Source organism: Eleginops maclovinus, chromosome 17 (assembly GCF_036324505.1).
Source record: "Eleginops maclovinus isolate JMC-PN-2008 ecotype Puerto Natales chromosome 17, JC_Emac_rtc_rv5, whole genome shotgun sequence".
Classification (NCBI taxonomy): domain Eukaryota; kingdom Metazoa; phylum Chordata; class Actinopteri; order Perciformes; family Eleginopidae; genus Eleginops; species Eleginops maclovinus.
In genome coordinates this window covers 5,597,227-5,622,160 of record NC_086365.1, presented here as the reverse complement: position 1 = coordinate 5,622,160, position 24,934 = coordinate 5,597,227, and the positions used below count along the sequence as shown (strand labels likewise).

Genomic DNA, 24,934 nt, shown 5'->3' with positions numbered 1-24,934 from the left:
GGATATTGCTAAGTTGTTTATGATCATATCTAATGTATTGATATTTTTATGGTTTCCGGCATACAAAACAAACATTAAAAAAATCATGAATATTAAAATAATAAGAAGAAAGACAGAAAGACAACACTATATAAATGTGTATAACACGTCAGTATGTGTAATCTAAACATTATCTAAAAGCAACAGTTCTTTCTTAATCAACCATAGTAATTATATTGATCAACATAAATCTCAAAAAGCAGTTCAGGATTCCCATTTCCCAGAATATTTTTACTATATCTGCAAGATTATCTCTCCCCTAAGAGAAATGAATCATGCTGGGGCCTAATGTGCCCCTTCCCCTGTTGTGAGTGTGTTTTCCTTTACGTACAATCTTTTGCTGGCTGTAAAGATCCAGAGGGTGTCAGTGTAGTCCATCTCAAAACCCCTCTTTTCCTTTTCCCTGTGGTGTGACCTCATGGCTAAATCGCCTCGGTGATGTGAACCCTCGGCCATCCCAGGCAATACCAAATGGTTTTGTGCTGTTTGTAGCAGACCCACATGATACCTCCCTAAGCCCAGTATTTACTGCCGGTGCCCACTGCGGGTTATAAATGGGTGAACTGAGCTATGAGTGTCTGTTACCAAGAAAGGCCACATACAAACAGTCATTTACGAAAAGTTCTTAATTAAAAACTTCCACATCAAATGAAATGTTCGCCTGCAAGTGACTCAGTTTGAGGATCTTCCCCTTTGTGATGAGTATTCAAGCAAATATCTGAGAGTCGATATAGGCGGCATTCCTGTGCACAGACATTATCTACGGCCCCTAAAATAGAGCTGTGCCTAGTCTTGACTGTCCCATTGGCTTGTCTGAAGAATTAAATGTGAATGTTTTAAGTGCACTTCCATGTTGAGATCATTAACATGCTAAAGTGGTAAAGATATTGTTAGATTCTCTGCAGACACCTGGTACTGTCCAGGCTTGCCAAATGCAGCAGCCTTGTCGTTTAATCTTTACGATGTCCTTTGATCGGACACCACACCTGATTTGTCACTTGTGTTTGAAATGCTAAGAAGATTAATTAGGACCAAAGCAGCACCATCAATGACATAATTCACAATGAAACCCTCTTTTCATGTCAGATACACATGTCAAATGTCAAGGTTTATGGTAGCTTTCTAAGTATAGGCACTGCCCAGGCATCTCCGCAGTATTTATTTGCTGTTTAAAAAGCCTGCTCTCCTTGGACAGCATTCCCCCTGGATTAAAGGGATATCTGCAGCATGTCGAAGCATTCCCTCTCAAACTTTTTATATAGTTTTTTCATATTGTTTATCCATGTGTTCTGCATAGGTTGTCAATCATTTGCAGTAGAGTATTACATCAGCATCAGACCTGTGACAATGACGACACTGGTCCCTTTTTAAAGCCCACCTGCTGATTTCCTCCCTCTTCATCTGCTTCTATAGTGCATTGAGGATACTCACCTCTCATGCCCTGCTGACAGCCCTCACCCTGATCCCAAGGGGGAAATCTGGAAGTAATGATGACAAATGTATTCTTAAATGACTCTGACATTTTGAGCAATGCTGAATTACTCACTTTGTTGTCTATGGAGACATACGGATGAAACTATTAAAATACAATTATTTTAATTGACTGTGAAGATGTTGTTACCTTTGGACAGATCTGGGATATTTGTTTACCGGGTTTCAAGTTTTTTGTGTAAAATAAAATAACCAGCTGCAGCTTCCTATTTAATGGACAGCCATGAGAATGCTATAGGTCTGCTCACCTAACCCTCAAGATATCAAATGATTCTATTTTTTGTTAAACTTCCAAGAATTCTTTGACATTTCTACATTTTGTAGAAATATTGGATCTGCAAAACTAATATATTTTTTTAAGTTTTAGGGCCTACGGCTCCATCTACAAAACTAACATATTGAACTATGATCCAGTCAGCTAAAATAAAGTAAAAGGCAAGATGTTGATACATTTAAATTTAACTTTAATTTAACTTCTTCTCTTCCTAAAAGCTGGCACAGCAGCTGGTGGGAAGGGGACAGTGATAGAGCAACCACTTCAGAGAGGAGGAGCAAGCCACCTCTCTATATAAGGCCTGAAAGCCTGTCCCTCCTGAATCTATCACTGGTCCTCCTTTCCTCCCTCAGTGAGACTTCAAACTGTATCCCTGTGCTCTCTCATCTCCCATCACTCTGGTCTGAAAGAGTCTCAAAGGTTTTTTTCTTCTACTGTCCTATCATCATCTTTCATCTTCCTGGAAGAGAGGGGTTCTACGCCTTACCTGGCCGCCTCTAGAGTCACATTACTCTGAAGACACCTACCTGCACCTTTTGACTTCTTGATACTTTTTTCTTGGGACGAGGCGCAAGATGCCAGAGCCCACAAAGAAAGGTAGGGACCCTGATAGTTTGTGTGCATTTAAGAGCAAAGCATGTAAAAATGCAACAAAGCATACCTTAGGCTTATATCAATTTGATAGCAAAAATAACCTTTAAATGATTTTGGGATTGACTTGGTATATTTATATTTAGTCTTTGTTTGAGGGAATCTCAGTCAGACGACTCCATCACTATGGCTAGCCTGCCAGCTTGTCCGTAGGAATCCTCAAAGTGACTTTGACAGTGGTATTGTATTACTGATCCATGCGTGTTTCTACCATCCTGGGGTGCAAGGGAAGATTTGAGGTCCATGAGCAAATACTATTGTGGCTAGGGGGGAAAGGGATTGGCATACCAGATTGTTCTCTGTGGTCAAGCTGTAGAAAGACAAGATGATGAAGATCAGCATAGGAATGTTGATGAGCGCAGGGTTGGACACAAGCAAAGACCTATGAGGGATGATGCAATTTGAGCAAGGGCCGGGTCGTATAAAAGAAAATAATTGATTGATGCCATCCCACCCGTCAAACTTTCCCCCTGTACCTATATTCAACTCCTTATTCAAGCCGCACACAGCCTCTTAACCCATCCCCTCTCTTCCACACCATAACTCATCTGTACCATCATGTCCATCAACATTCCCTTTTTAATCCGCTCTTGTCTGTCATTACGATATGGTATTACTCCCACCCTGCCCATTAGCCTAGCTCTTTTGGGGGTCTGCTGTCAACCCAGACATGCCCATGTAAAGGAATTGGAACATTTTGTTTTCATCTTGGAAGCCTTCCTAGTGAGAGTTGATACAAGTTTTTAATAAACGTGTTATCCTCTAGGGGATCTTTGATCTGGCTGTGGTTTATCCTGACACCTTAGGCATGATTTGCACATAGATATCTGAAACAAAGGTCTAAGGATGTGAAGTGCCCTTTGAGACATATTTGTGCTTTTGGTCTGTATAAATATAATTGCATTTTCAAGATTTAGTTAATGGGAGTTCTTTTATTGCCTTGATGGGAAAAGAAACATAATCTTATTTCTCACATCCAGGTTGTACCCTAATACCCAGATGGCTCTTTAATGGTCAAGAAACTGTAGGAGTTTGCAACAGCCAGAAAAACCAAGGTCATGAAACAATATGAAGTTCAGCTTGGCCTTCATCTCTTATATTGTTCCGTCAACGTGTACATTGTGTCCATCCACTGCCATAAACATCACTAATCCCCTCAAAGACAAAGCTGTGGGGAAATAGAGGCAGCAGATGCCAGTCTGCTACAAAGACTACCCATAAATAGCTGCTGCATAGGCAAGAGCAGCAGATAAATGGGAGTAGAAAAGTATTGTTCTTTAAATGAGTCTGAACAGCTGAAGAGAAGGAGGCCAGGGCTGTTGTTTTAGACACCCCACTCTCAAGCCTTTAAAAAGTCCGTACCAGATATGACGGACTGGCTGAGTCGCCCGCAGATCTCTTGGGACCTGGATTCTTGTCCCTGGAATAGTTCAGAATGAGTGCACTTTTAATCCCCATCCCTTGTTTCCTGCCATCTCCCTTCACAGCCGCCAAACCCCTCCTCCTTTTCCTGTGCCACACCCCAAAACAGACATCTCCCTGCCAACCTCAGTTCAGGTTAGATGGTTCAGAGGTCAGACGTCTCGCCCATTAAACTTGTAACCTTGTGCCTAGAGGCCTTAGAGTACTGTCTGTTTCAGGTTTCAGTTGTGAACAAGCCCTTGTCTTCACCTCATGATATTTACTGTCCCTACGGTCTGTCACTCTCCCTTGGCTCTGTCCTCTGACTCAGCTGCCTTGTGTTACAGAATACGATCGCATAAATCAAACCCACGGTATGATACACACGGGGGAAGCCTGTCAGCAACCAATTGCTGCCCCAGAACAGCTGTAATCTCTCCTCAGACACTTACAGTCTCACAGAAGTTACTCGTTAAAGTTCCTTTCTAACCAGAATTAAAAATAAACTCCCACAACAAGGTCAAACAGCATCATTAATGTAGCATTATTAAAGCAATGAAGGTCTCTAAAAAATTAAGCTGCCGTCAGTTCGGCTCACGTCGGAGCCTCGGTGAGCTCCTCTGTCTGCACGCCAGCATGGGTAACAGCTGAAAATACCTGCAGCCCTATCAGCTGCACTGGGAGTCCTCAGAGGTGAAACAAAACCTTTCAGCACTCTCATCATCTCAATGGAGATGAGACAGAAAGTCTTATTTTCGGGTGCATGATGTGACCCTTCAGGATTTTGGCCGACTGGCCAAGGATACATGGTTTTGAAGTGATGTGTGAGTGCAGCTAGTTTTGAAAAGGAATGATAAGAAGCAATTGTTACAGACGGAGGGATGGCTGTCAAATTGGACATAAGGATAAGGGTGGCAGTAATCATAGATGGCTGCAAATAGCAAGCAGGGAGAAACGGAGGCTCTCATGGGAGGGAACACATTTTTCATTACATCTAAAGTTACACAAATAAGAGGTCTCAAATTCAGTCTCAAATTCAGGCTGTTATTGTCAACATATTTAGCTATCTTAGGAGAAAGTGGGACACTTGATGTAAAGGATACTTGATTTAGATATTGAAATGCAATTTGTCCCGACATTCCTCACACTGGATCTTGCCTCAAAGATTGTATTTTTGGAGCAATGGGCACTTGTTTTTGGTAGAACAGGCTGTTGGACAAATGGGCTTTTTGCAAACTTGGTTTGGAAATATTGGGCCATTGGGCCATAGGAATCCCCCCAAGAAGGAAAGAACAGAGGCCTTACCTGACTTACAGTTACTACGCTTGTTCCCATTGTACACAAACTGCATGTCGGGGCAGTGTTCTTTCTCTTTGAATGACAAATGTGCACTAACTTTTGACGTTTCAGTTGATTCAGGTTAAGAGTAGACAGTAACCAGCGTGGGTTTGGGGATTGGGATTATACCCAAACACTAATCCCACGCATCTTCCATGAGCAGGCCATATTTACCTCAATTCCCTCCTGTTACTTGTGTATAATCTTTCAATTACTGTGTAAATATAAGATGCTAGAGAAGTTTTGCCTTGTCTCATTATCTAGTTGCGTACTGCCATGTAAGTGCTTAGTTTAAAGTTGATCATTTACTGTAGAGGCAACTTGTTTAATCAGGTGTGTATTATCAGCATAAATAAATTAAACCAATCTGAGCAAGAAAAATGATATATTAAGTTGCTCCACATACTAATACTCCTATGAGTATTAGACAACATATCATGACTCTGTGCTCTAATAACCCACTGACAATAAAAGAGGTACATTACTTAACCCCATCACTGCATACCAATGGCTCTATGGATGCTTTGTCCTGTTTAGGCCCTGCATTGAGTCCTGGTGCAGGTTTTAAATGTCATATCCAAACATGTTTCTGTCACTGCCCCAGCACCACCATTAGATTTATAAGTCTAGACGAGGCAGAGGGCATACAAATGGTGTCTCATGGGGCCTCTACCATAATCCGTTTAGACAACATGATGTCTACACATGAGGAGCCAACCACCTGACACAAAGATGATATGGTTTAGTGGTAAATGGATATCAATAAAGTAAGTCAATAGGCACAAACGTTTTTAGGAATAGGAAAAACTGCAAGACATCTCGTTATAATGTTTTGAAATTGATGTGTTTTGTTTCTCTTCTCTTAGATGAGATGCCGAATGGCCAGCCAGAAGGTGAGTGGATTATGATAGACATCCAATCTCCCCCTGTTACCTCACAGTCTAGCAGATAATAGCTGCACTTGTATGTACAATAAAGACATATAGTTTTATCAAAACAAGCTTAAAAAACAACTCTTTGGATTAAGAAAATATCCAACTGCCAAATGTACAGATAAAACCAACCCTTTCACCAGTGAGGTGATGACAGCTCTGTACTTGGCGTGAACGTGCAAATACAGTCTTATAGGAGTGTACATGTGGAGCCAATAGTCGGCAGTATGGTTTGCTGCTGTGCTCCAGAGCGATCTGTGGCAACAACCAAGCTGTCAGCGTCTCTGACATTCCTTTCGCCATCCAGCTAAACCCTGTCTGTTGATTCAGCTGACGCCCGGGCCGCCCCATGTGAGCAAGGTGCTGGCATGCAATTGGCTTATTGCCGGCACTGGGGTCTGACCTTGGAGCTGCAGCATCTTGAGGCTCCAACATGGTCAGAGAGGACACCTTAGGTTTTGATGTTCTTATCACAAGTATTCCTATGTAAAACATTTTAAGAGAAAGAAATATGCTGTTCATTTCGGCTCTGAAAGTCTTTGTAGACTGCCGACTTGCTCATAATTTCCTAATTTGAACAAAGTGTATTTTTATTTAAGGGCATTGCAATTGTGAACCTCAATGTCCTTTACATAATCCTAATCTTGAAATATTAACAGCACTTTTTGTATATTTCTAAGAAGGAAAGAAATGTGTTGTATAAAATGTGAAAATGGTCTGAAAGTATCTAATTCACTGTGATAAAGTGTGAAGAACTACGAGCAAGCAGGTGGGTTCAGATGTGAGTTGGTACATATTTGTGTGTTTGTATATCTGTTTGTCTGTTTGTGTGTATGTTTGAGTGCGAGACTGAGAGAGGCATTGCAGATGCTGAAGCTTTGTGCTTATAAAAAGCAGCTGTTCCATCCACCATTATATCTGTCACATGCTTAGAAAGTGTTGCCCCAGAAAGTAACGGTGCCATGCCTCAACCTGAGATTTCCTTGGAGGTTTCTCCACCACCAGGTGGGTAACCTTGACGTCCCCTTCACTTGCCCCAGAATGTTGAGTTATCTTCACATCGCACTCACATCACGAGTTCTTTTGGTGTGTGCCACAATTTCTTTCTCACTTCAAGACATCACTCTGACAGGCATGAAACTGTGTTTTTGTTGTGTAAGTTTGGTTGCTCAACACACCAGTATTGGCAAAAAAAGTTAGGTAAGCTGTAAGACCACCTCCCCACTAACTGTGTAAATATCCACATGCCTGCACTGCTGTATCAGCATTTGCTTTGATGCTTGGTGCTGAAAGTGACTCATACCGTTGCTGTCTTTGTGTTTGTGAAACTATGTGACTTATTCAACACACAGGAGGTATAGAGGGATTGGGGATGTTTGGTTTTATTGACTGTCGGCTTTGGACAAAAGCCAGTTGTCTAAATGTAATGGTACAAGCAATGAAATCCTTTAATTTATACTGTATGAGTCAGTAATTCCAACATCTTTAATCTCTCTAAAGTATAGATATGCAATGACCAGATAACTGTCCCTCTGGTGCACCCAATGAAAACATGACACCAGATAGCATACCACATTGGTGCTTTTTAATATATATGTTGGACATGATTAAAATAAATGTTCATATCATCGAACATGACAAATCCACTAGCATAGTAGTATAATCCATAGTTTAATACAAACGTCCTTAAATGAACCCAAATAGAGTTGCGGCTACCTGGTCATTAGCTATGTATACCACCTTTTTTGAGCGAGCATTGTATTGCAAGACTACTGGTGGTTGTGCACAAAGCTTGCTGCTCTAGCCTGGCGCTTTGTCTGCTGTACAGAGGCTGTAGCAGATGGGAAAGAGCCAGTAGAGACTGATGGGAAGAAACCAGAGCCCTCAGAGCCTGAACCATTACAGGCTGTGGAGGCTCAGGAGCCAAACCCCACAGAGACTAACTCAAACCAACCACAGCCTGGTGGGGTTGGGGTGAAAGAGCAGGCAGAGTGTCAAAACTCTACTGTTAAGAAAGAGGGTCCTTGCTCCCCCCCACAAACTGGTAAGTATGCTTCTCAACATGAAGTCTAATTTCTCTCTTAGAATGCATATTTATACCTCTAGCTCTTTCACCTAAAATGCTACTGAAACAAGCCCTGAAAGTCTTAGTCTTAAGTCATGTCAGTTGCAAACTACATGGCTCAGCAGCATGGCCAGATAATCTATAACGCTGGAAGCTAATACATATCTTTACTTTCCTGATAAGAATGATATGGACTTCACTCTTACTAGCTGAAGTCATGCATTAACCTATCTTTTGCTTTTAAAAAACAGTGCTCCAAATCATACATGACCCTAATTGCATGTGGGCCCTTAAAAATAACAAAGAAAAAACGTACACCCAAGTACCTCATGGTTCAGTGTCCAGTTTTCAGATGTCTTAAGAAAAGGGACTAATATAGACCGATAAATAAGCACTAAAAGTTGAAGTATAGATATGGCAAATGGAAGGTGATACAATTTGTATGCAAGGTGAGTCTTTAAATTATATCATCCAGAAAAATCGATGTATCACCAGCACAAACACACACATACACTTATAGCGTTGATAAGGGAGTCAGCTGTTTTCCTTCTGTCAGTTTTGTTTAGGTACGACCTCCAGGTGAGTTGATTGTGATAGATTGTAAGAGAAACTTTGCACTTGATTATCAGCATTTTTTTTGCACTTGCTGATTAAAGGTAGATGAGGTGTTTTCTGTTTGCTGAGTTGTTTCAAAAGCCCGTGTAGTTTGTTTCGGTGGCTTGAAAAGCTTGCAGTATTGAGCATTTATGATTAAGTTGTTTTATATTTTAGACCTACAGTAGTTAGGGTCCAATCATCACTTGATGTTTTTGTCTTATTCTTCCTGTCCAAGAGCTACATATGGCTTTTAAAGACCTGTCTCGCATGTGATCAATGGCCTTTTAAGCCTTCAAATCATTTGCCTTTTTGGCCCGGCAGTGACTGATTTAGAGCTTTTGGATATGTGGATCTATTTGTCAATTATACCTTTATTGCAGATTATGATGATGCTGCTGCTGCAGCCACTACCCCATCCCCAACACCCCACGCAGGTGTGTGCTTATTAATGTGCATAACAATTGTGAAACCTCACCGTCAGTAGCATAATCGTAATCTTGACATATTAACAGTAGATTTTGTATATTTATAAGCAGGAAAATAGTCTTACAATACATTGATTTTCCGTGTTGTATCAATTGAGAGAATGGTGTGAAAAGTTCTGATTCATTGTGATGGAGTGTAAAGGTGAAAGGGCAGGCAGGTGGGAGTAGCTCTGCGAGTTGGTAGATATTGGTGTGTCTGTGTGTCAGTTTGCGTGTGTTTGTTTTGGGGTGTATGTTTGAGTGCGAGACTGAGAGAGGCATTGCAGATACTGAAGCTTTGTGCTTAAAAAGCAGCTGTTCCATCCACCATTATATCTGTCACATGCTCAGAAAGTGTTGCACCAGAGAGTAACGGTGCCATGCCCCTTCCTGAGATTACCCTGGAGGTTTCTCCACCGACAGGTGGGTAACCCTGACGACCCTTTCACTTGCCCCAGAGTGTTGCGTTAGTTTGCACATCGCAGTGACGTCACATGTTCTTTGGTGTGTGCAACCGTTTTTTTCTTGTTCTCACTTAAATCCATCTGAAAGGTGTGAAGCTGCATTTGTGTTGAGCAGGTTTGATTGCCCAACACACAGTTCCTTTTCGAAAATAATGAATTAGGTTAGCTGTAAGACCACCTCCCCGCTAACTGTGTACATATCCGCATGCTCACACTGCTCTACCTGCATATGCTTTGATGCTTGGTGCTGACAGTGACTCATACTGTTGCTTTCTTTGTGTTTGTGAAACTGTGTAATTCAACACACAGGAGGTATAGAGGGCTTAGGAATGTCATGCTTTCCTGACTTTTGATTCTGGTCAAAGGCTATCTTTTTAAATGTAATGGGACAAACAACCAGACAATTTCATACATAATGTATGAGTCAGTAAATCCCTCCCTCTTTAATATCTTTACAGTATACATATGCAATGACCAGATACATGTTCCTCTGGCGCACCCAATGAAAACATGACATAAGAAAGCATACCAGATTGGTGCTTTTGTAATTAATTTATGTTGGACATTATTAAAATATATGTGGACTTCATATCATCAAACCTGACAAAACCACTAGCAAAGCTGTCTGATCTATAGTTGAAATCAACTTCTTTAATGGCACCAATTACAATTGCGGCTATCTGGTCATTAGCTATGTATACCACCTTGTTTGAGTGAGCATTGTATTGCAAGACTACCAGCGGTTGTGCACAAAGCTTGCTGCTCTAGCCTGGCGCTTTGTCTGCTGTACAGAGGCTGTAGCAGATGGGAAAGAGCCAGTAGAGACTGATGGGAAGAAACCAGAGCCATCAGAGCCTGAGCCATTACAGGCTGTGGAGGCTCAGCAGCCAAGCCCCCCAGCGACTAACTCAAACCAACCACAGCCTGGTGGGATTGGGGTGAAAGAGCAGGCAGAGTGTCAAAACTCTACTGTTAAGGAAGAGGGTCCTTGCTCCCCCCCACAAACTGGTAAGTATGCTTCTTAACATCAACATGTCCCATTCTCAAGCTCTTTCACCTTAAATGCTACTAAAGCCCTGAAAGTCTTACAAGTCTTGTCAGCTGCAAACTACATGGCTCAGCATCATGGCCAAATGATCTATAAAGCTGAAAGCTAATAGATAAGAATTCACTGATAAGAATGCTAGGACTTCATTCTTATTAGTTGGAGTCATTTGTTGACCGACCATTTGCTTTGAAAACTGTACTCTAATTCCTTAAGGATTGATGTAAAAGCATGTTGACCTTTAAGAATAATTAAAAAAAACAACTTAAACCTGAGGACTTCACGGTTTAGTGTCTGAGTTGTCAGATGTCTTATGAAATATAAACTAATATAGACCAATAAATAAGGATTTAAAGATGAAGTTCTGACATGGCAAGCGGAGCGTAAGGCCATATTAATCCAAGGTGAATCTTTAAGTTCTACCATCCAGATACATAAATGCATCAGCAAAACAAACAAACTAACATACACTAAATAAAGTGTTGATAAGGTTGCCAGCTGTCCTGTCTATGATGCGTTTTCTGCTAGCCAAAAGGCCCTATTTTTTTGTCGTTGCAGAAGCTTGAGCATTTTGCATTAATGAGCATTCATGTTCATACATTGTCTTATTTTTCAGACATACATTAGTTAGGGTCCAATTATTGATTCATATTTTGGTATCATTGTCCCTATCCAAGAGCTGCATGCTCCATATAAAGACTTGTCTTGGCAGGGTCTATTGGTCAATTACTGTTCTATTGCAGATGACGATGATGCTGCAGTCACTACCCCATCCCCAACACCCCAATCAGGTGTGTGCTTATTAATGTGCATAACAATTGTGAAACCTCACCGTCAGTAGCATAATCGTAATCTTGACATATTAACAGTAGATTTTGTATATTTATAAGCAGGAAAATAGTCTTACAATACATTGATTTTCCGTGTTGTATCAATTGAGAGAATGGTGTGAAAAGTTCTGATTCATTGTGACGGAGTGTAAAGGTGAAAGGGCAGGCAGGTGGGAGTAGCTCTGCGAGTTGGTAGATATTGGTGTGTCTGTGTGTCAGTTTGCGTGTGTTTGTTTTGGGGTGTATGTTTGAGTGCAAGACTGAGAGAGGCATTGCAGATGCTGAAGCTTTGTGCTTAAAAAGCAGCTGTTCCATCCACCATTATATCTGTCACGTGCTCAGAATGTGTTGCACCAGAGAGTAACGGTGCCATGCCCCTTCCTGAGATTACCCTGGAGGTTTCTCCACCGACAGGTGGGTAACCCTGACGACCCTTTCACTTGCCCCAGAGTGTTGCGTTAGTTTGCACATCGCAGTGACGTCACATGTTCTTTGGTGTGTGCAACCGTTTTTTTTCTTGTTCTCACTTAAATCCATCTGAAAGGTGTGAAGCTGCATTTTTGTTGAGCAGGTTTGATTGCCCAACACAGTTTTTTTTGCTAAAATAATGAAATAGGTTAGCTGTAAGACCACCTCCCCACTAACTGTGTACATATCCACAAGCCTGCACTGCTATTCCTGCATATGCTTTGATGCTTTGTGCTGACAGGGACTCATACTGTTGATGTCTTTGTGTTTGTGAAACTGTGTAATTCAACACACAGGAGCCATTGAGTAGAGGGTTTAGGGATGTTGGGTTTTACTTATTGACTGTTGATTCTAGTCAAAGGCTATCTTTCTAAATATAATGGGACAAACAACCAGATCACTTCATACATAATGTATGAGCCAGTAAATCCCTCCCTCCTTTATATCTTTACAGTATACATATGCAATGACCAGATAGATCAAAACATGATATACATGTTCGTACAAAGAATTATGCTATTATAATATATATTTCATGGAGATTAAAATACATTAAAATTACATTTTAATAGAGTTAAAACCAATGATTTTAACATGAGACTCGGCAGAACATTGCGAGTGCGACGGTGCTAATTAGCAAACCTTAGCATACTAGAGTTATAATTTAGCTCAGGGAACCCAGGTGTCCCAGCCTCAGAGAACCACTAGTATAGAGGCAGATTTTATGGTCTTAGCTTATTAAATGACACCAATTCAGATTGTGACTATCTTGGTCATTAGCTATGTATACCACCTTGTTTCAGCCATCATTGTATTGCAAGACTACTGGTGGTTGTGCCCAAGCTTGCTGCTCTAGCCTGGCGCTTTGTCTGCTGTACAGAGGCTGTAGCAGATGGGAAAGAGCCAGTAGAGACTGATGGGAAGAAATCAGAGCCATCAGAGCCTGAGCCATTACAGGCTGTGGAGGCTCAGCAGCCAAACCCCAAAGCGACTAACTCAAACCAACCACAGCCTGGTGGGGTTGGGGTGAAAGAGCAGGCAGAGTCTCAAAACTCTACTGTTAAGGAAGAGGGTCCTTGCTCCCCCCCACAAACTGGTAAGTATGCTTCTTAACATCAACATGTCCAATTCTCAAGCTCTTTCACCTTAAATGCTACTAAAGCCCTGAAAGTCTTACAAGTCATGTCAGCTGCTAACTACATGGCTCAGCATCATGGCCAAATGATCTATAAAGCTGAAAGCTAATAGATAAGAATTCACTGATAAGAATACTAGGACTTCATTCTTACTAGTTGGAGTCATTTGTTGACCGACCATTTGCTTTGAAAAAAGCACTCTTATATCTTTAGGGCCGTATGTAAAAGCATGTTGACCTTTAAAAGAAAACTTACTCAAACCTGAGGACTTCAAGGTTCAGTGTCTGAGTTGTCAGATGTCTTATGAAATAGGAACTAATATAGACCAATAAATAAGGATTCAAAGTGGAAGTTCTGACATGGCGGTAAAGCCATGTCATGCAAGATGAGTCTTTATATTATATCACACAGATAAATAATTGCATTCGCAAACAGGCAAACACACATACACAAAATAAAGTGTTGATATGGTGGCCAGCTGTTTTTATGATGTGTTTTCCTTATCCACATTGCTAAAGGGACAGCCTGTTTTGTAACAGTGGCTTGAGAAGCTTGCACTGATGAGCATTCATGCTCCTACATTGTTTTATTTTTCCAACATACTACTCATTAATATTTTGGTATTATTTGAGCTGTATGCTCGATTTAAAGACTTGTCTTGCATGCAATCAACAGAATTTTAGGCCTTCTAGGCCTTTTGACTTTTTGCCCGGCAGTGATGGATTTGGAGCTTTTGGGTAGTTGGGTCTATTTGTCAATTACACCTTTATTGCAGATGATGCTGCTGCTGCTGCAGCCACTACCCCATCCCCAACACCCCATGCAGGTGTGTGCTGTATGTCATTTGCATAATCCTAAACTTGACATATTAACAGCACAATTTGAATAGTTTTTAAGCAGGACAATTGGATTACAATGCGTTGTTTTCATGTCTTGTATCAAAAGTGAGAGTGGTCTGAAAAGATGTGAGTCATTGTGATCAAATGTGAAGGTCAACGTCCAGGCCAGTGGCTGTAGATGTGTGAGTTGGTACATATTTGTGTGTTTGTATGTCTGTTTTTGTGTGTATGTTTGAGTGCGAGACTGAGAGAGGCATTGCAGATGCTGAAGCTTTGTGCTTAAAAAGCAGCTGTTCCATCCACCATTATATCTGTCACATGCTTAGAAAGTGTTGCACCAGAAAGTAACGGTGCCATGCCCCTACCTGAGATTACCCTGGAGGTTTCTCCACCACCAGGTGGGTAACCCTGACGTCCCCTTCTCTTGCCCCCGAATGCTAGCTTATTTTTGCACACCACACTCACATCACGAGTTCTTTTGGTGTGTGCCACAACGTTTTTCTCACTTAAATCACAATGAAAGGCGTGAAACTGCAGTTTTGTTCTGAAGGTACAATTGGTCAGCATTTCTTTGTTTCTTTGCAAAAAAAAGTTAATTAGGTTTGCTGTAACCACTATCCCACTAACTGTGCATAAATCAACATGCATTACTCTACCTGCATTTGCTTTGATGCTTGGTGCTGATAGGGACTCACAATGTTGCTGTCATCAACTGTGTGACACAACACACAGAAGGTATAGAGGGATTGGGGATGTTTGGTTTCACTGACTTATGGCTATTGTCAAAGGCCAGCTGTCAAAATGGAACAAGCCATTGTGGTACAAGCAATCAGAGAGTCAGTAAATTCCTACCTCCTTCATCTCTCTACTGTATAGATATGCAACGACCAGATATATGCTTCTTTGGTGCCCCTGATCAAAACATGACACAATGGCACACTACATTGGTGCTTTCATGATTAATATCATTTGGATGATTAAATATTGTTTGGTTCTGTTTAGTTTAATTCCATAGAAACCAATGATATTCCCAGACATGCAAGTGTCAGCAGACCATCTGTTGCAGAATGCAGCCAATTAGTAAACGTTACCATGCTAAGACCCTAAATTAAGATGGTGAACATAGGGAACATTGTAGGCTAACTACTTTCCATTAGCATGTTATTATGCTAAACTTAGCATTTAGCTCAGGGAACAAATGTGCAAGAGCTTTATAGAACCGCTAACAGCGTTGTAGATTATTCATCTTATATAAAACCATTTTAATTTAATCTTGGCAATTAGAGTTGCGGCTATCTGGTCATTAGCTATGTATACCATGTTGTTTGAGTGAGCATTGTATTGCAAGACTACCAGCGGTTGTGCACCAAGCTTGCTGCTCTAGCCTGGCGCTTTGTCTGGTGTACAGAGGCTGTAGCAGATGGGAAAGAGCCAGTAGAGACTGATGGGAAGAAACCAGAGCCCTCAGAGCCTGAGCCATTACAGGCTGTGGAGGCTCAGGAGCCAAACCCCACAGAGACTAACTCAAACCAACCACAGCCTGGTGGGGTTGGGGTAAAAGAGCAGGCAGAGTGTCAAAACTCTACCATAAAGGAAGAGGGTCCTTGCTCCCCCCCACCAACTGGTAAGTATTGGTTTCAAACATGAAGTCCCATTTCTCTCTCTGAATACATGCTCAAACCTCTAGCTCTTTCACCAAAATGCTACTGAATCAAGCCCTGAAAGTCTTACAAGTCATTTCAGTTGCAAACTACATGGCTCAGCAGCATGGCAAAATGTGATGTTGAAAGCTACTGGATATCTTTACTTTCCTGATAAGAATATTATGGATGTCACTCTTACCAGTGGGAGTCATGTGTTGACTCACTATTTGCTACATGACCTTAGTTGCGTAGACATTTAAGAATAAACAACATATATAAACCTGCATTTGAGGACTTTAAGTCAAAGTCAAAGTCCACTTTATTGTCAAAGTTTCCACATGTGTTATACATACAGACAATTGAAATACCATTTCTGGCAGTCCCAGAGTGCAAATATAAACAAGAACATATAACATAAAAAGATAAGAGCATAGAAAAAAAGGGGGGGTAAAAAGGGGTATACAAAAAAAACCTAAGTAATATATACATATGTTAGACACAATCAACAGTTTTATGCCTCAGTTTCTCAGTTTCCAGATATCTAAATAAATAGGAACAAATGTGTACCAATAAATAAGAATACAAAATAAAGTATTGACTTGGCATTTTTATGGAAAGTGATTCTTTAAATACACTAAGACAGTGTTGATAAGGCGGCCAGCTGCTTTCAGCAGCAGTTTTGTCAATGTAGTATCTTCAGGCTAGTATGAATTAATGAATTTTAAGAGAAAAGTTTCAGCTCAAGTACAAATCCTGAGACTAATTGAAGATAAAGATGATGTCATGCTTTTGTTGGCTTGGTCATGAGCATTTTTTGTGAATGTTGGTAGCATCTGCTGCTTAAAATGTGATGTTTTTAAGATGTGTTGTCTGTGTGCAACATTGCTAAACAGCTTCGTTATTTGCTTTGGCCGCTTGAAAAGTTTCAGTAATGAGCATTAATGCTCATGCTCCTACATTGTTTTATCTTTAAGACGGAGTAGTTAAGGTAAAATAGGTTGATATTTTTCACCCAGTGTTCCTGTCTAGGAGCTGCATGTCATGCTCCATTTAAAGACTTGTCTCGCATGTTATCAACAGCCTTATAGGCCTTTTAGTCTTTTTCCTTTTGGTCTGGCGGTGATGGATTTGGAGCTTTTTAATAGGTGGGTCTATTTGTCAATGACACTTTTATTGCAGATGATGATGCTGCTGCAGCCACTACCCCATCCCCAACACCCCATGCAGGTTGGTACGCATAAAACCATAACTACTTCCTCAGGATCAAATCAACTCCCATCACAACATTTTGAGCGGTCTGCTAAAGCTGTTTAAAGTTGAATCACATGCTATGGGTATCTTAGTTGATAAACTATATCATGGCAATTTAAAAATAGCTAATTCAATTGAATCCAACAATATTGTTTTTTGGTGTTAATGTGCATTTCAGCTTTACAGCTATTGGTTAGTATTTTATTTTTCTTCTAAGGTAACAAAATCTAATAACAATAAGGCAGTTACTCAAATCAACTCCACGGTTAAAACTGTATGTATTCCTATGTACGGTACTTTTATGTCAAATTTGTTAATATTCGGATATCATCAGCACCCTGTGCACTAACAAACATGTAGTAATGTGTTGTTTTTACATGCACTCCTACAAGCACATCAACCTTTATTTACTCATATCAAATAAAGGTATGGATGTGAAAAGCACATTTCACATGTATATTTTATGCATAGAAAATACATACATGGTTGCTAAATGTGTATATGCATATTAATACACATGGAAATTATTGTTCAATATGGTTTAAAAGTCTATCTACTAAAAATGAATACTTCTAAATGTGTTTGCATATGTTGTCAAAGGGCAGTTTTATATTGTTGACCAAAACTTCACCAAAACTTCTGATAAAGTATCAATTTGTGTTTTGTGTGGCTTATACGCAAAGCAAAAGATTTTCGTTTTACGATTGAATTCAACAGATTATTTTGGTTTTACAAAAGAAAAGCCTTTCAAGGACAGCGTTGGATTGTTTGGAAAATGTACTTTCGGTTAGTGTCAAAATGAAGACAATCGGACTGCTGCTTCTCTGAGCTTATGTTCAATGGCAATTATCCAGGTCAAACCCACACTGGTGTAGACGGGATATATTCATCAAACCACTTAAAGTAGTTTAATTTATCCTCATTAATTTCAATCAAAACTGTGTTTTTTCCGCAGAGGATGCCAATTCTCTCAAGAAACTCTCAATTGAGCTGCCTAGTAAGATCCCTCTGTTAAATGATTCAACCTTTTTAGTACCTCTGAAACCTGTAGACTCTAAATCAGATTTACTTTTCTGATTCGAGAAACATGTTAGAGACATGTTTAGATATTTCTGTGTGTTTGGAAGTTAGCCTTTCAATGAAAAACATTATGTTCAAAATGTTCTTACTAACTTATTAACATACATCCATTTTTTTTTAAGGTCAATTATACGTTTAGGTTTTGCAATCACTTATTAATCCATATTCAATACTTAGGTTTATGGAAAACAAATAGCATAACATTTATTATTTAAATCATAGCTTTGATTCAGAATTCCTTGGAGCAATGCTTGAAAATCTTTAATTACTTGTTGGTTTGACTCTTTGTGAGTGTGTGATGCTTCAGTGGACTTTACAGTACTATTCCTTATAATATGCTGTAAATTTGTCTCTGTCTTTGTTTAGATGATAGCGTCCCTGTGCCCGCCATGGGGAGAAAAGACTCAGGTAATAAAGTGGTAGCCAAAAAAGACTCTTATCGTAATTATGTTCACCTTCTCATTCACCCCAAGAGGAAGTTAGACCGGTACCAAGAAATTCCCATTGGTCCAACCAGTTTTTCTCTTGTGGCTTGGCAAATGGAGTCTTTCCAGTCGTTTAGCATAATCATCAGCAGGTTCATTTGTCTTAACAAGATGGCGAGCAAAATTAAAAAGACTATCTTCCTGGATTATCATACCCTCAACTCTCTCAGTCTTCTATTGATTCATAGAGGACATGATGTGGCATTTGGAAAATTACAACTTTTTCATCAGGATGAAGGATAAACAATTTGCCAATGGTGAAGACAGCCAACGTTAACTTCAACTAGATCCAGACAGCAAGTATTCAGCAACAGTGGGATTCATCCACATTTATCCCATTGCAACGGAGATTGGAGAATGTATCAGGAGAAAGCGGAATTTACATAAAACATTTATTTAGCTGAAAATGTCCAACAAATGTGATCTGTCTTGCTAATTAGATGACATTTCTGTGTTTCATAATGTCCGTTTCATGCTTTCCATGTTGCAAAGAGCTTATATTCTGCTGGTGTATAAGGTCTGGTGGCTGAAAGTGAGAAAATGTGTCTGTCTGTATACCTTTGTACTGGTAAGACTTTCAGATCCAAGTAAAAGGTGGGTGTATTAACTCCAACCTCAACTGTACTGCTTTATTTCTTCCTAGCACAATGAGTTTGGAGAGCACTGTGTCATGTGTGTGTTTCTCCTAACTGAGCAGTGTGGTCTCTGGGAGACGGCCAGGGCCCAGACGACCCGGACAAGCCTATTGACAGCCCTCCACGGTCGACCCTGCTGATAGAGAGTCCCCATAGTGCCACTGTCCCTGTGGGTGAGTGACCGCACAAAGAGTTAGAGGTTCTCTTTAAAGACATTCAGGGCATCAATACATCAGCAAACACATATTTGCTATGTAAAGATGAAGTGGACTAATGTTTACCTGAGCAGAGAAGGTTATCATAGTTATTCAATGCTTTGGTGATATAGCCTGTCCAGTTGTTATGCTAAGCTAAACTTATTGACTACTGGCTCTATCTTAAACATCCTGAAATGACAGATATGACTGTGGTATTGATGTCTGGAATAAAGCCAATAAGCGACATAGCATAACATTTTGAGAGAAGACTTCCAGAGGGGCCAAAGGCCCTGTATGGATCTGAATGTCACAATAAAGAGATACATTGAGAGCTCAAAATAGTGCCTCTCAGTGTGACGTTGATAATTACTCATTTGAAAATTGGATTGTTGGAAACTTTTTTCTCTGTAATGATATTATATTTTCTTTGTCTTAAGGTGGAGACATCACCTTTGTTGCCAAGGTAGAGGCCAAAGATCTTCTCCGCAAACCCACTATCAAGTGGTTCAAAGGAAAATGGATGGATCTTGCAAGCAAGACAGGAAAGCACCTACAGCTGAAAGAGACCTTTGAACGGTTGACCAAGGTATTGTACAACAAGACCTCAATCTATCCCAACTCGATCTGACAGTAGATTCTTTTAAAACCGTTCTTAAATATCACTCCCTGACAGATTCACACATTTGAGATGCACATCATCAAGGCCAAAGACAACTATGCAGGAAACTACAGGTGCGAAGTCACCTACAAGGACAAGTTTGACAGCTGTTGCTTTGACTTGGAAGTTAAAGGTTTGTTCAAGCATCAAAGTCCATTATATTTATTGTAATATGTCAACAAAGTACAGACTAGCAGGTGTGTTGTTACTGTCTTACAGAAACTGAACAGGGCTCACAGAGTCTTGATATCCGATCAGCTTTCAAAAGAAGGTAACGAAATAACTTTCAACCAAAACCATTACGAATTCAGTATGCAACAGTACAGTATTTCATTTTTTTCACTTCAAATACCTTAACTAATTATTTATTTCAGGAAGCAAGATTAATACTAATAAATGCTCTTTTTGTACGCCTTCTAAGTGTGACAGGACGGTTGTAATAATGTCCTTAACCCTTCTCGAAGGTCATTACAACTCAAGTTGTAATTAAAGGCCAACTCTTGCATTTTAAATCTCCCTCTAAACAATGTGTCTGGAAAGCAATACAAAGCATCCCAGTTTCACAATGTTGCTGCTAAGTAATGTCGCTTTAACATTGCAGAAAGACTGTAGCAATATTGCCTGGGACCGCTCTTGAAGTGTCTTATACAAAACACCTTATTTGAAGTTTTCATCAAGAAAGACTAAAAAAGTGGTTTTGTGTAAGCATGAATCAGGTGTTAGCGTGGAGCTAATGCATCGATTGAAGTCAGAGCTGTTGCTTTGTGCTGCTATTTTAGCATTGTTTTCTAGTGCCTGCAACTGTTCAACTCTGATTAAATCTTTATTAATCTCTCCTTGGTAACAACAGCAGTGAAGGACAAGAAGATGCAGGGGAGCTTGACTTTAGTGGCCTCCTTAAACATAGGTGAGAATCACATCCCGACCCTGAGTGGATTACAAGCACTTTTTCAATGTGCTTTTTTTTGTCTTTCTTTCAAATATTTAGTCATTTTGATTTATATTAAGCTACTTTATTTGTGGCAGGTACATTTCTACATATGGTACATTAAAGCTTACCTGCGGTTTTCAAAGTCAAACACTTTGGGAACAACTACACACCATCCCTTTCAATACTGATACTGCTATTTTAGATATAAGTCAATGGCCACATTTTTTATAGAGTTGCTGTTTGCAATGCAATGACAAGTACAGACAGCTACTACTGGATTACATTCTGGATTCTAAAGGAGTCTTTATTTTATGATTTCTAAGCTGATTAATAGACACATATACAGTGTAGTCTGATTTGTCTGAGTTTTGACTTTAAGAAGGGGTGCAAAGTTATGAAGGTACACCATACAGTTTGAAAACCTCTGGTTTACAGAAGCTACCGTGGTGACTCAAAATAAACACCATATCATGCACATTTCAGATTAGACATCGCAACGTTTAAGGTTAAGTACAAATACTCCTAAGCAGTGACAATGTTCACCAGCGAAATTATCCATTTATTTTGGGCTTGTCTCTTCTTCTCCCCTACATATTCAGAAATCAAAGGTTAGTAGAGAGAAAATCATAGATTTTAAAACGATTAGACCTTACTGCGGGTGAGTACTGTAATCCTGTAGAGTCCCCAGCATGACATGTAGCTCTAGGAATTGGACGAGCAAGAGTGTTGGCCTACTGTAGTACGGTAACACTTCATTTGAAGGCAACATTCCTAACCCCTCTGTCAGCAATCAGAAATGATGGAAATGGGCCTTGCATCATAAAGAACCTGCGGTAACAGATCTTCATCAAGCCATGAAGTCAAACACCACCTTTATGAGGCACAGTGCACCATTTTGGATCATTAATGATGTGCTAGTGGGCCATAGAGAAATGATGCTGTAGAATAGTGTTATCTCTACATTGTCGTCTTATTTCAACTTAGAAATATAAGGCAAACCACGATGTTTATTTCAGCTTTCTACATAATTGCCTGAAAATAAACAGATAAGAAATACAAACATAGAATGGAATAATATTGACGCTATTCACCTCCAATCTTTCGGACATTTGGGAAAATGTCTACGAAAGAAAAGGCTGTCTGAATGTTCTTTATGTAAACTAATTGATACACTCATGTTTAGGGCGGCATATCAATTAACTTTGATCTCACAACTTTAACATCTTTAATATCATAGACTAACTGTGTCAGTGCAGTTCTGAAGTGATCACTCAAACCAACAAAAAACAAAGGGATGGGCCAGTTCATAAGAGCAAAATGAAAGATGTTAAAATGAGCATTAAGAAACGTTGTTGTAGGTTTCCCCTAAATCCCTGCATGCTCCATCATGTTATATCTCAAAAGAGTTTAGCATTACAAGAAGTGGAATGACACAGCCGAATAGAACCAAATATTTGATCTGATAACTAATCTGTGTCTGCCCTTGTGTGCTAATTTAATCACACAACACTTGTTTCATCTTCCACACTTACTGTGAAGTCTGTTGACCAAACTAAAAGAACCCACCTCAAAGTTCCTCCTTAATATAGTTCCCATTTCCCTTTCATCCCTTGATGCATGCTAGAAACCTTAAAAAGCCATTTTACGATCATAATTGTGGATTTATTGGCAACCCTACATGTTACAATATTATAACAATAAGAACATCTGCTGAGTGTAAAAAATCTATCTTCCCCTCTAGGGTTTTTTTCAAATCTCCCCCCAAAAAACAAACATACTGTATACTTGATGTACTGCTGGTGGTGCATTTAACCAAGTCACTGACCTCAGAACGATAACTAGTCCCCTGATTGTAATTCCTCCCAATGTTTGCTATCTTTCTACCTTGCACACTTCCAAAATAATCCTGGTCAATAGACATACGAAAGGCCACAAGCAAACTCAATTAACCCCCCAGTCCTTCTCAGTAATGTTGAGGGCACCCCTGTGTTTCATGTTACAGTTAACATTTGACTGCAGAGACAACCTCAACACACAGATTGATAGCTCACCATGCCCATCCCTTTGTGTGACATGTCCCGAGGAACGAAATAGGATATGCAGGGCAGGAATCAGGATACATCGAATAAGCAGTGATTGTAAAGCTTTAAAAAATGCTTAAACGACGTCTAGTCGAGATGTTATCAAGTAGTTCCTCAGGACACGTTGCGAAAACCACCTATGACTCCGAAACCTCACATCGTTCCATCGTATCCGGCACCACTAGGGAGCCCAAACAGCAGGATGAAGGTCCAGACGTTGATGTGTGGGAGATCCTGAAGAACGCCCGGCCAGATCAGTATGAGAAGATTGCCTTCATGTATGGCATCACAGATCTGAGGGGTCTGCTGAAAAGGATGAAGAAGATCCCAAGAGAGGAGAAGAAAAGCGAAGGTAAATCAGTGTCTTTGACATTTTTGAAGTGCACCTTTAGTGATTATAAGTCTTCAGGTCAACACGGGATATTGATCTTGTTTTTTTGTGACCTTTGTTTCATCTTTTCAAAGCTTTTGCCAAGAAACTTGATCCAGCTTATCAGGCAGATAAGGGTGGAAAGATCCGCTTGGTGGTTGATCTGGCTGACCCCACAGTTGAGCTGAAGTGGTATAAGAACGGACAGGAAATCAGACCCAGTCCAAAGTATGTCACATTTTTTTCTACAGCATTTTTCTATGTCTTGTCCTCTTCAACAGAGCACAAATGAAACGCATGTTTTTAAAAATGCGTTTCAATTTGTGACATCGCCTTTCTGCACCAGTTTTCTGATTTTATGTGTTTTTGCGTAATGTTTTGTCAGCACTCAAAAGCACAATGGTTCACATTTTACACTTTTCATTCACTTTACTTGAGCATTTTACACATATCCCCACATAAATACTTTTATTATAACCAGAGATGACTTAATAAGTATTTCTGATGTTTCCTTTACAACTATCAGAGTTTTACAACGCATCTTTCTCATGTCCAGCCCACTCTACAGTGCACCAGTGCTATCCAACAATAAAACAAATGTGGCTCTAATCAGTCCCCGAACAGCATGAGACACTTTATTATGAACATTCACAATCACAGGGATGTATATAAAGTTAAAGACCCCAGAGCCACATTTGGGTGTAAATGCAGTGTATTCTCCAACTTGTGTAGTTAATTGCCATTCACTACTATATATGTCCTCATCTGTACAGGAAAAAGATGATACCTCCTTCACAGGTCTTTAACCAAGTCTGGTTTGGAATATATTTAATATAGGCTGAATTTAATTTAGAAGTAAATGTCTATAAAGGTCCTGTGCTTTAATAAGTTATTACCACTGTAACAACAACAGTCTATGATTGGGTAGGTTTTAGTATTTTTATTTACATTTTACAATGAAAGTATATCAGTAATTTGTGTAACTAATTAAATGTGGATGTTTAAAATACTAGACAGACCTACTGAGAGTTTTTCTAGACCTTGGGAATAGCGTTAGTGACTATAGGGACTATCTTTATATTATAATAATAAAATATAGTGCTTTTAATAGGATAGCTTATTACTCTGAGCTGATGAGGTTAATAATAAGGTATGAAACCTAAAACATATATTTTAGGAATACAGATAGATAAAAGTATTTCAGGTGAAACGTCTAGGCCATCCAAGCCAAGCAAAGTTAAAGCCATTTGGGAGGTTATTGCCATTTTTTCTGGTTTTGGTGTCGTGTTGCATTTTCTCCAGGGCTCAAGACTTCATAAATTAAGAAATCTCTTAATGTCTTTTGACACTATTTGCTGAAGACATAAATTCACCCAGGCATGAAGTCTCTCTGTCTTTGTCTGTCTGTCAATCTATGTGTCATATCATTATGCTCTTTCCTGTCTATTATAATCACTTCCTGTACACTGCTCCGGACCACTCTGGCTCACTGCTGACCTTAAGTCAAAGGAAGTAAGTCCATCCATACAGTTGATTCTCCCTTCTCCTTCTCCATGTCCGTGCTTTGGT

The 24,934-nt window shown here is 39.8% G+C and overlaps 1 protein-coding gene across 5 annotated transcripts in view; it reads left to right on the top strand.

The window, feature by feature from the left end:
• The first annotated feature begins 2,146 nt into the window (after positions 1–2,146).
• Positions 2,147–24,934, top strand: part of mybpc1 (myosin binding protein C1) — a 32,103-nt gene continuing 9,315 nt past the window's right edge. For 2 of the 5 annotated variants that reach the window (XM_063905206.1, XM_063905207.1), the window contains exons 1-13: positions 2,147–2,401; positions 6,061–6,087; positions 7,060–7,131; positions 16,857–16,904; positions 17,884–17,925; positions 18,375–18,416; positions 19,191–19,301; positions 19,763–19,911; positions 19,999–20,116; positions 20,203–20,254; positions 20,834–20,890; positions 23,181–23,347; positions 23,461–23,593. In XM_063905206.1, the coding sequence (XP_063761276.1) occupies positions 2,380–2,401; positions 6,061–6,087; positions 7,060–7,131; positions 16,857–16,904; positions 17,884–17,925; positions 18,375–18,416; positions 19,191–19,301; positions 19,763–19,911; positions 19,999–20,116; positions 20,203–20,254; positions 20,834–20,890; positions 23,181–23,347; positions 23,461–23,593 (1,040 nt within the window). In that variant the 5' untranslated portion in view covers positions 2,147–2,379. Of the gene's footprint in view, positions 2,402–6,060; positions 6,088–7,059; positions 7,132–14,374; positions 14,433–16,856; positions 16,905–17,883; positions 17,926–18,374; positions 18,417–19,190; positions 19,302–19,762; positions 19,912–19,998; positions 20,117–20,202; positions 20,255–20,833; positions 20,891–23,180; positions 23,348–23,460; positions 23,594–24,934 lie in introns of those variants that run through there. The other 3 variants (XM_063905209.1, XM_063905208.1, XM_063905210.1) reach the window with 3 other exon arrangements.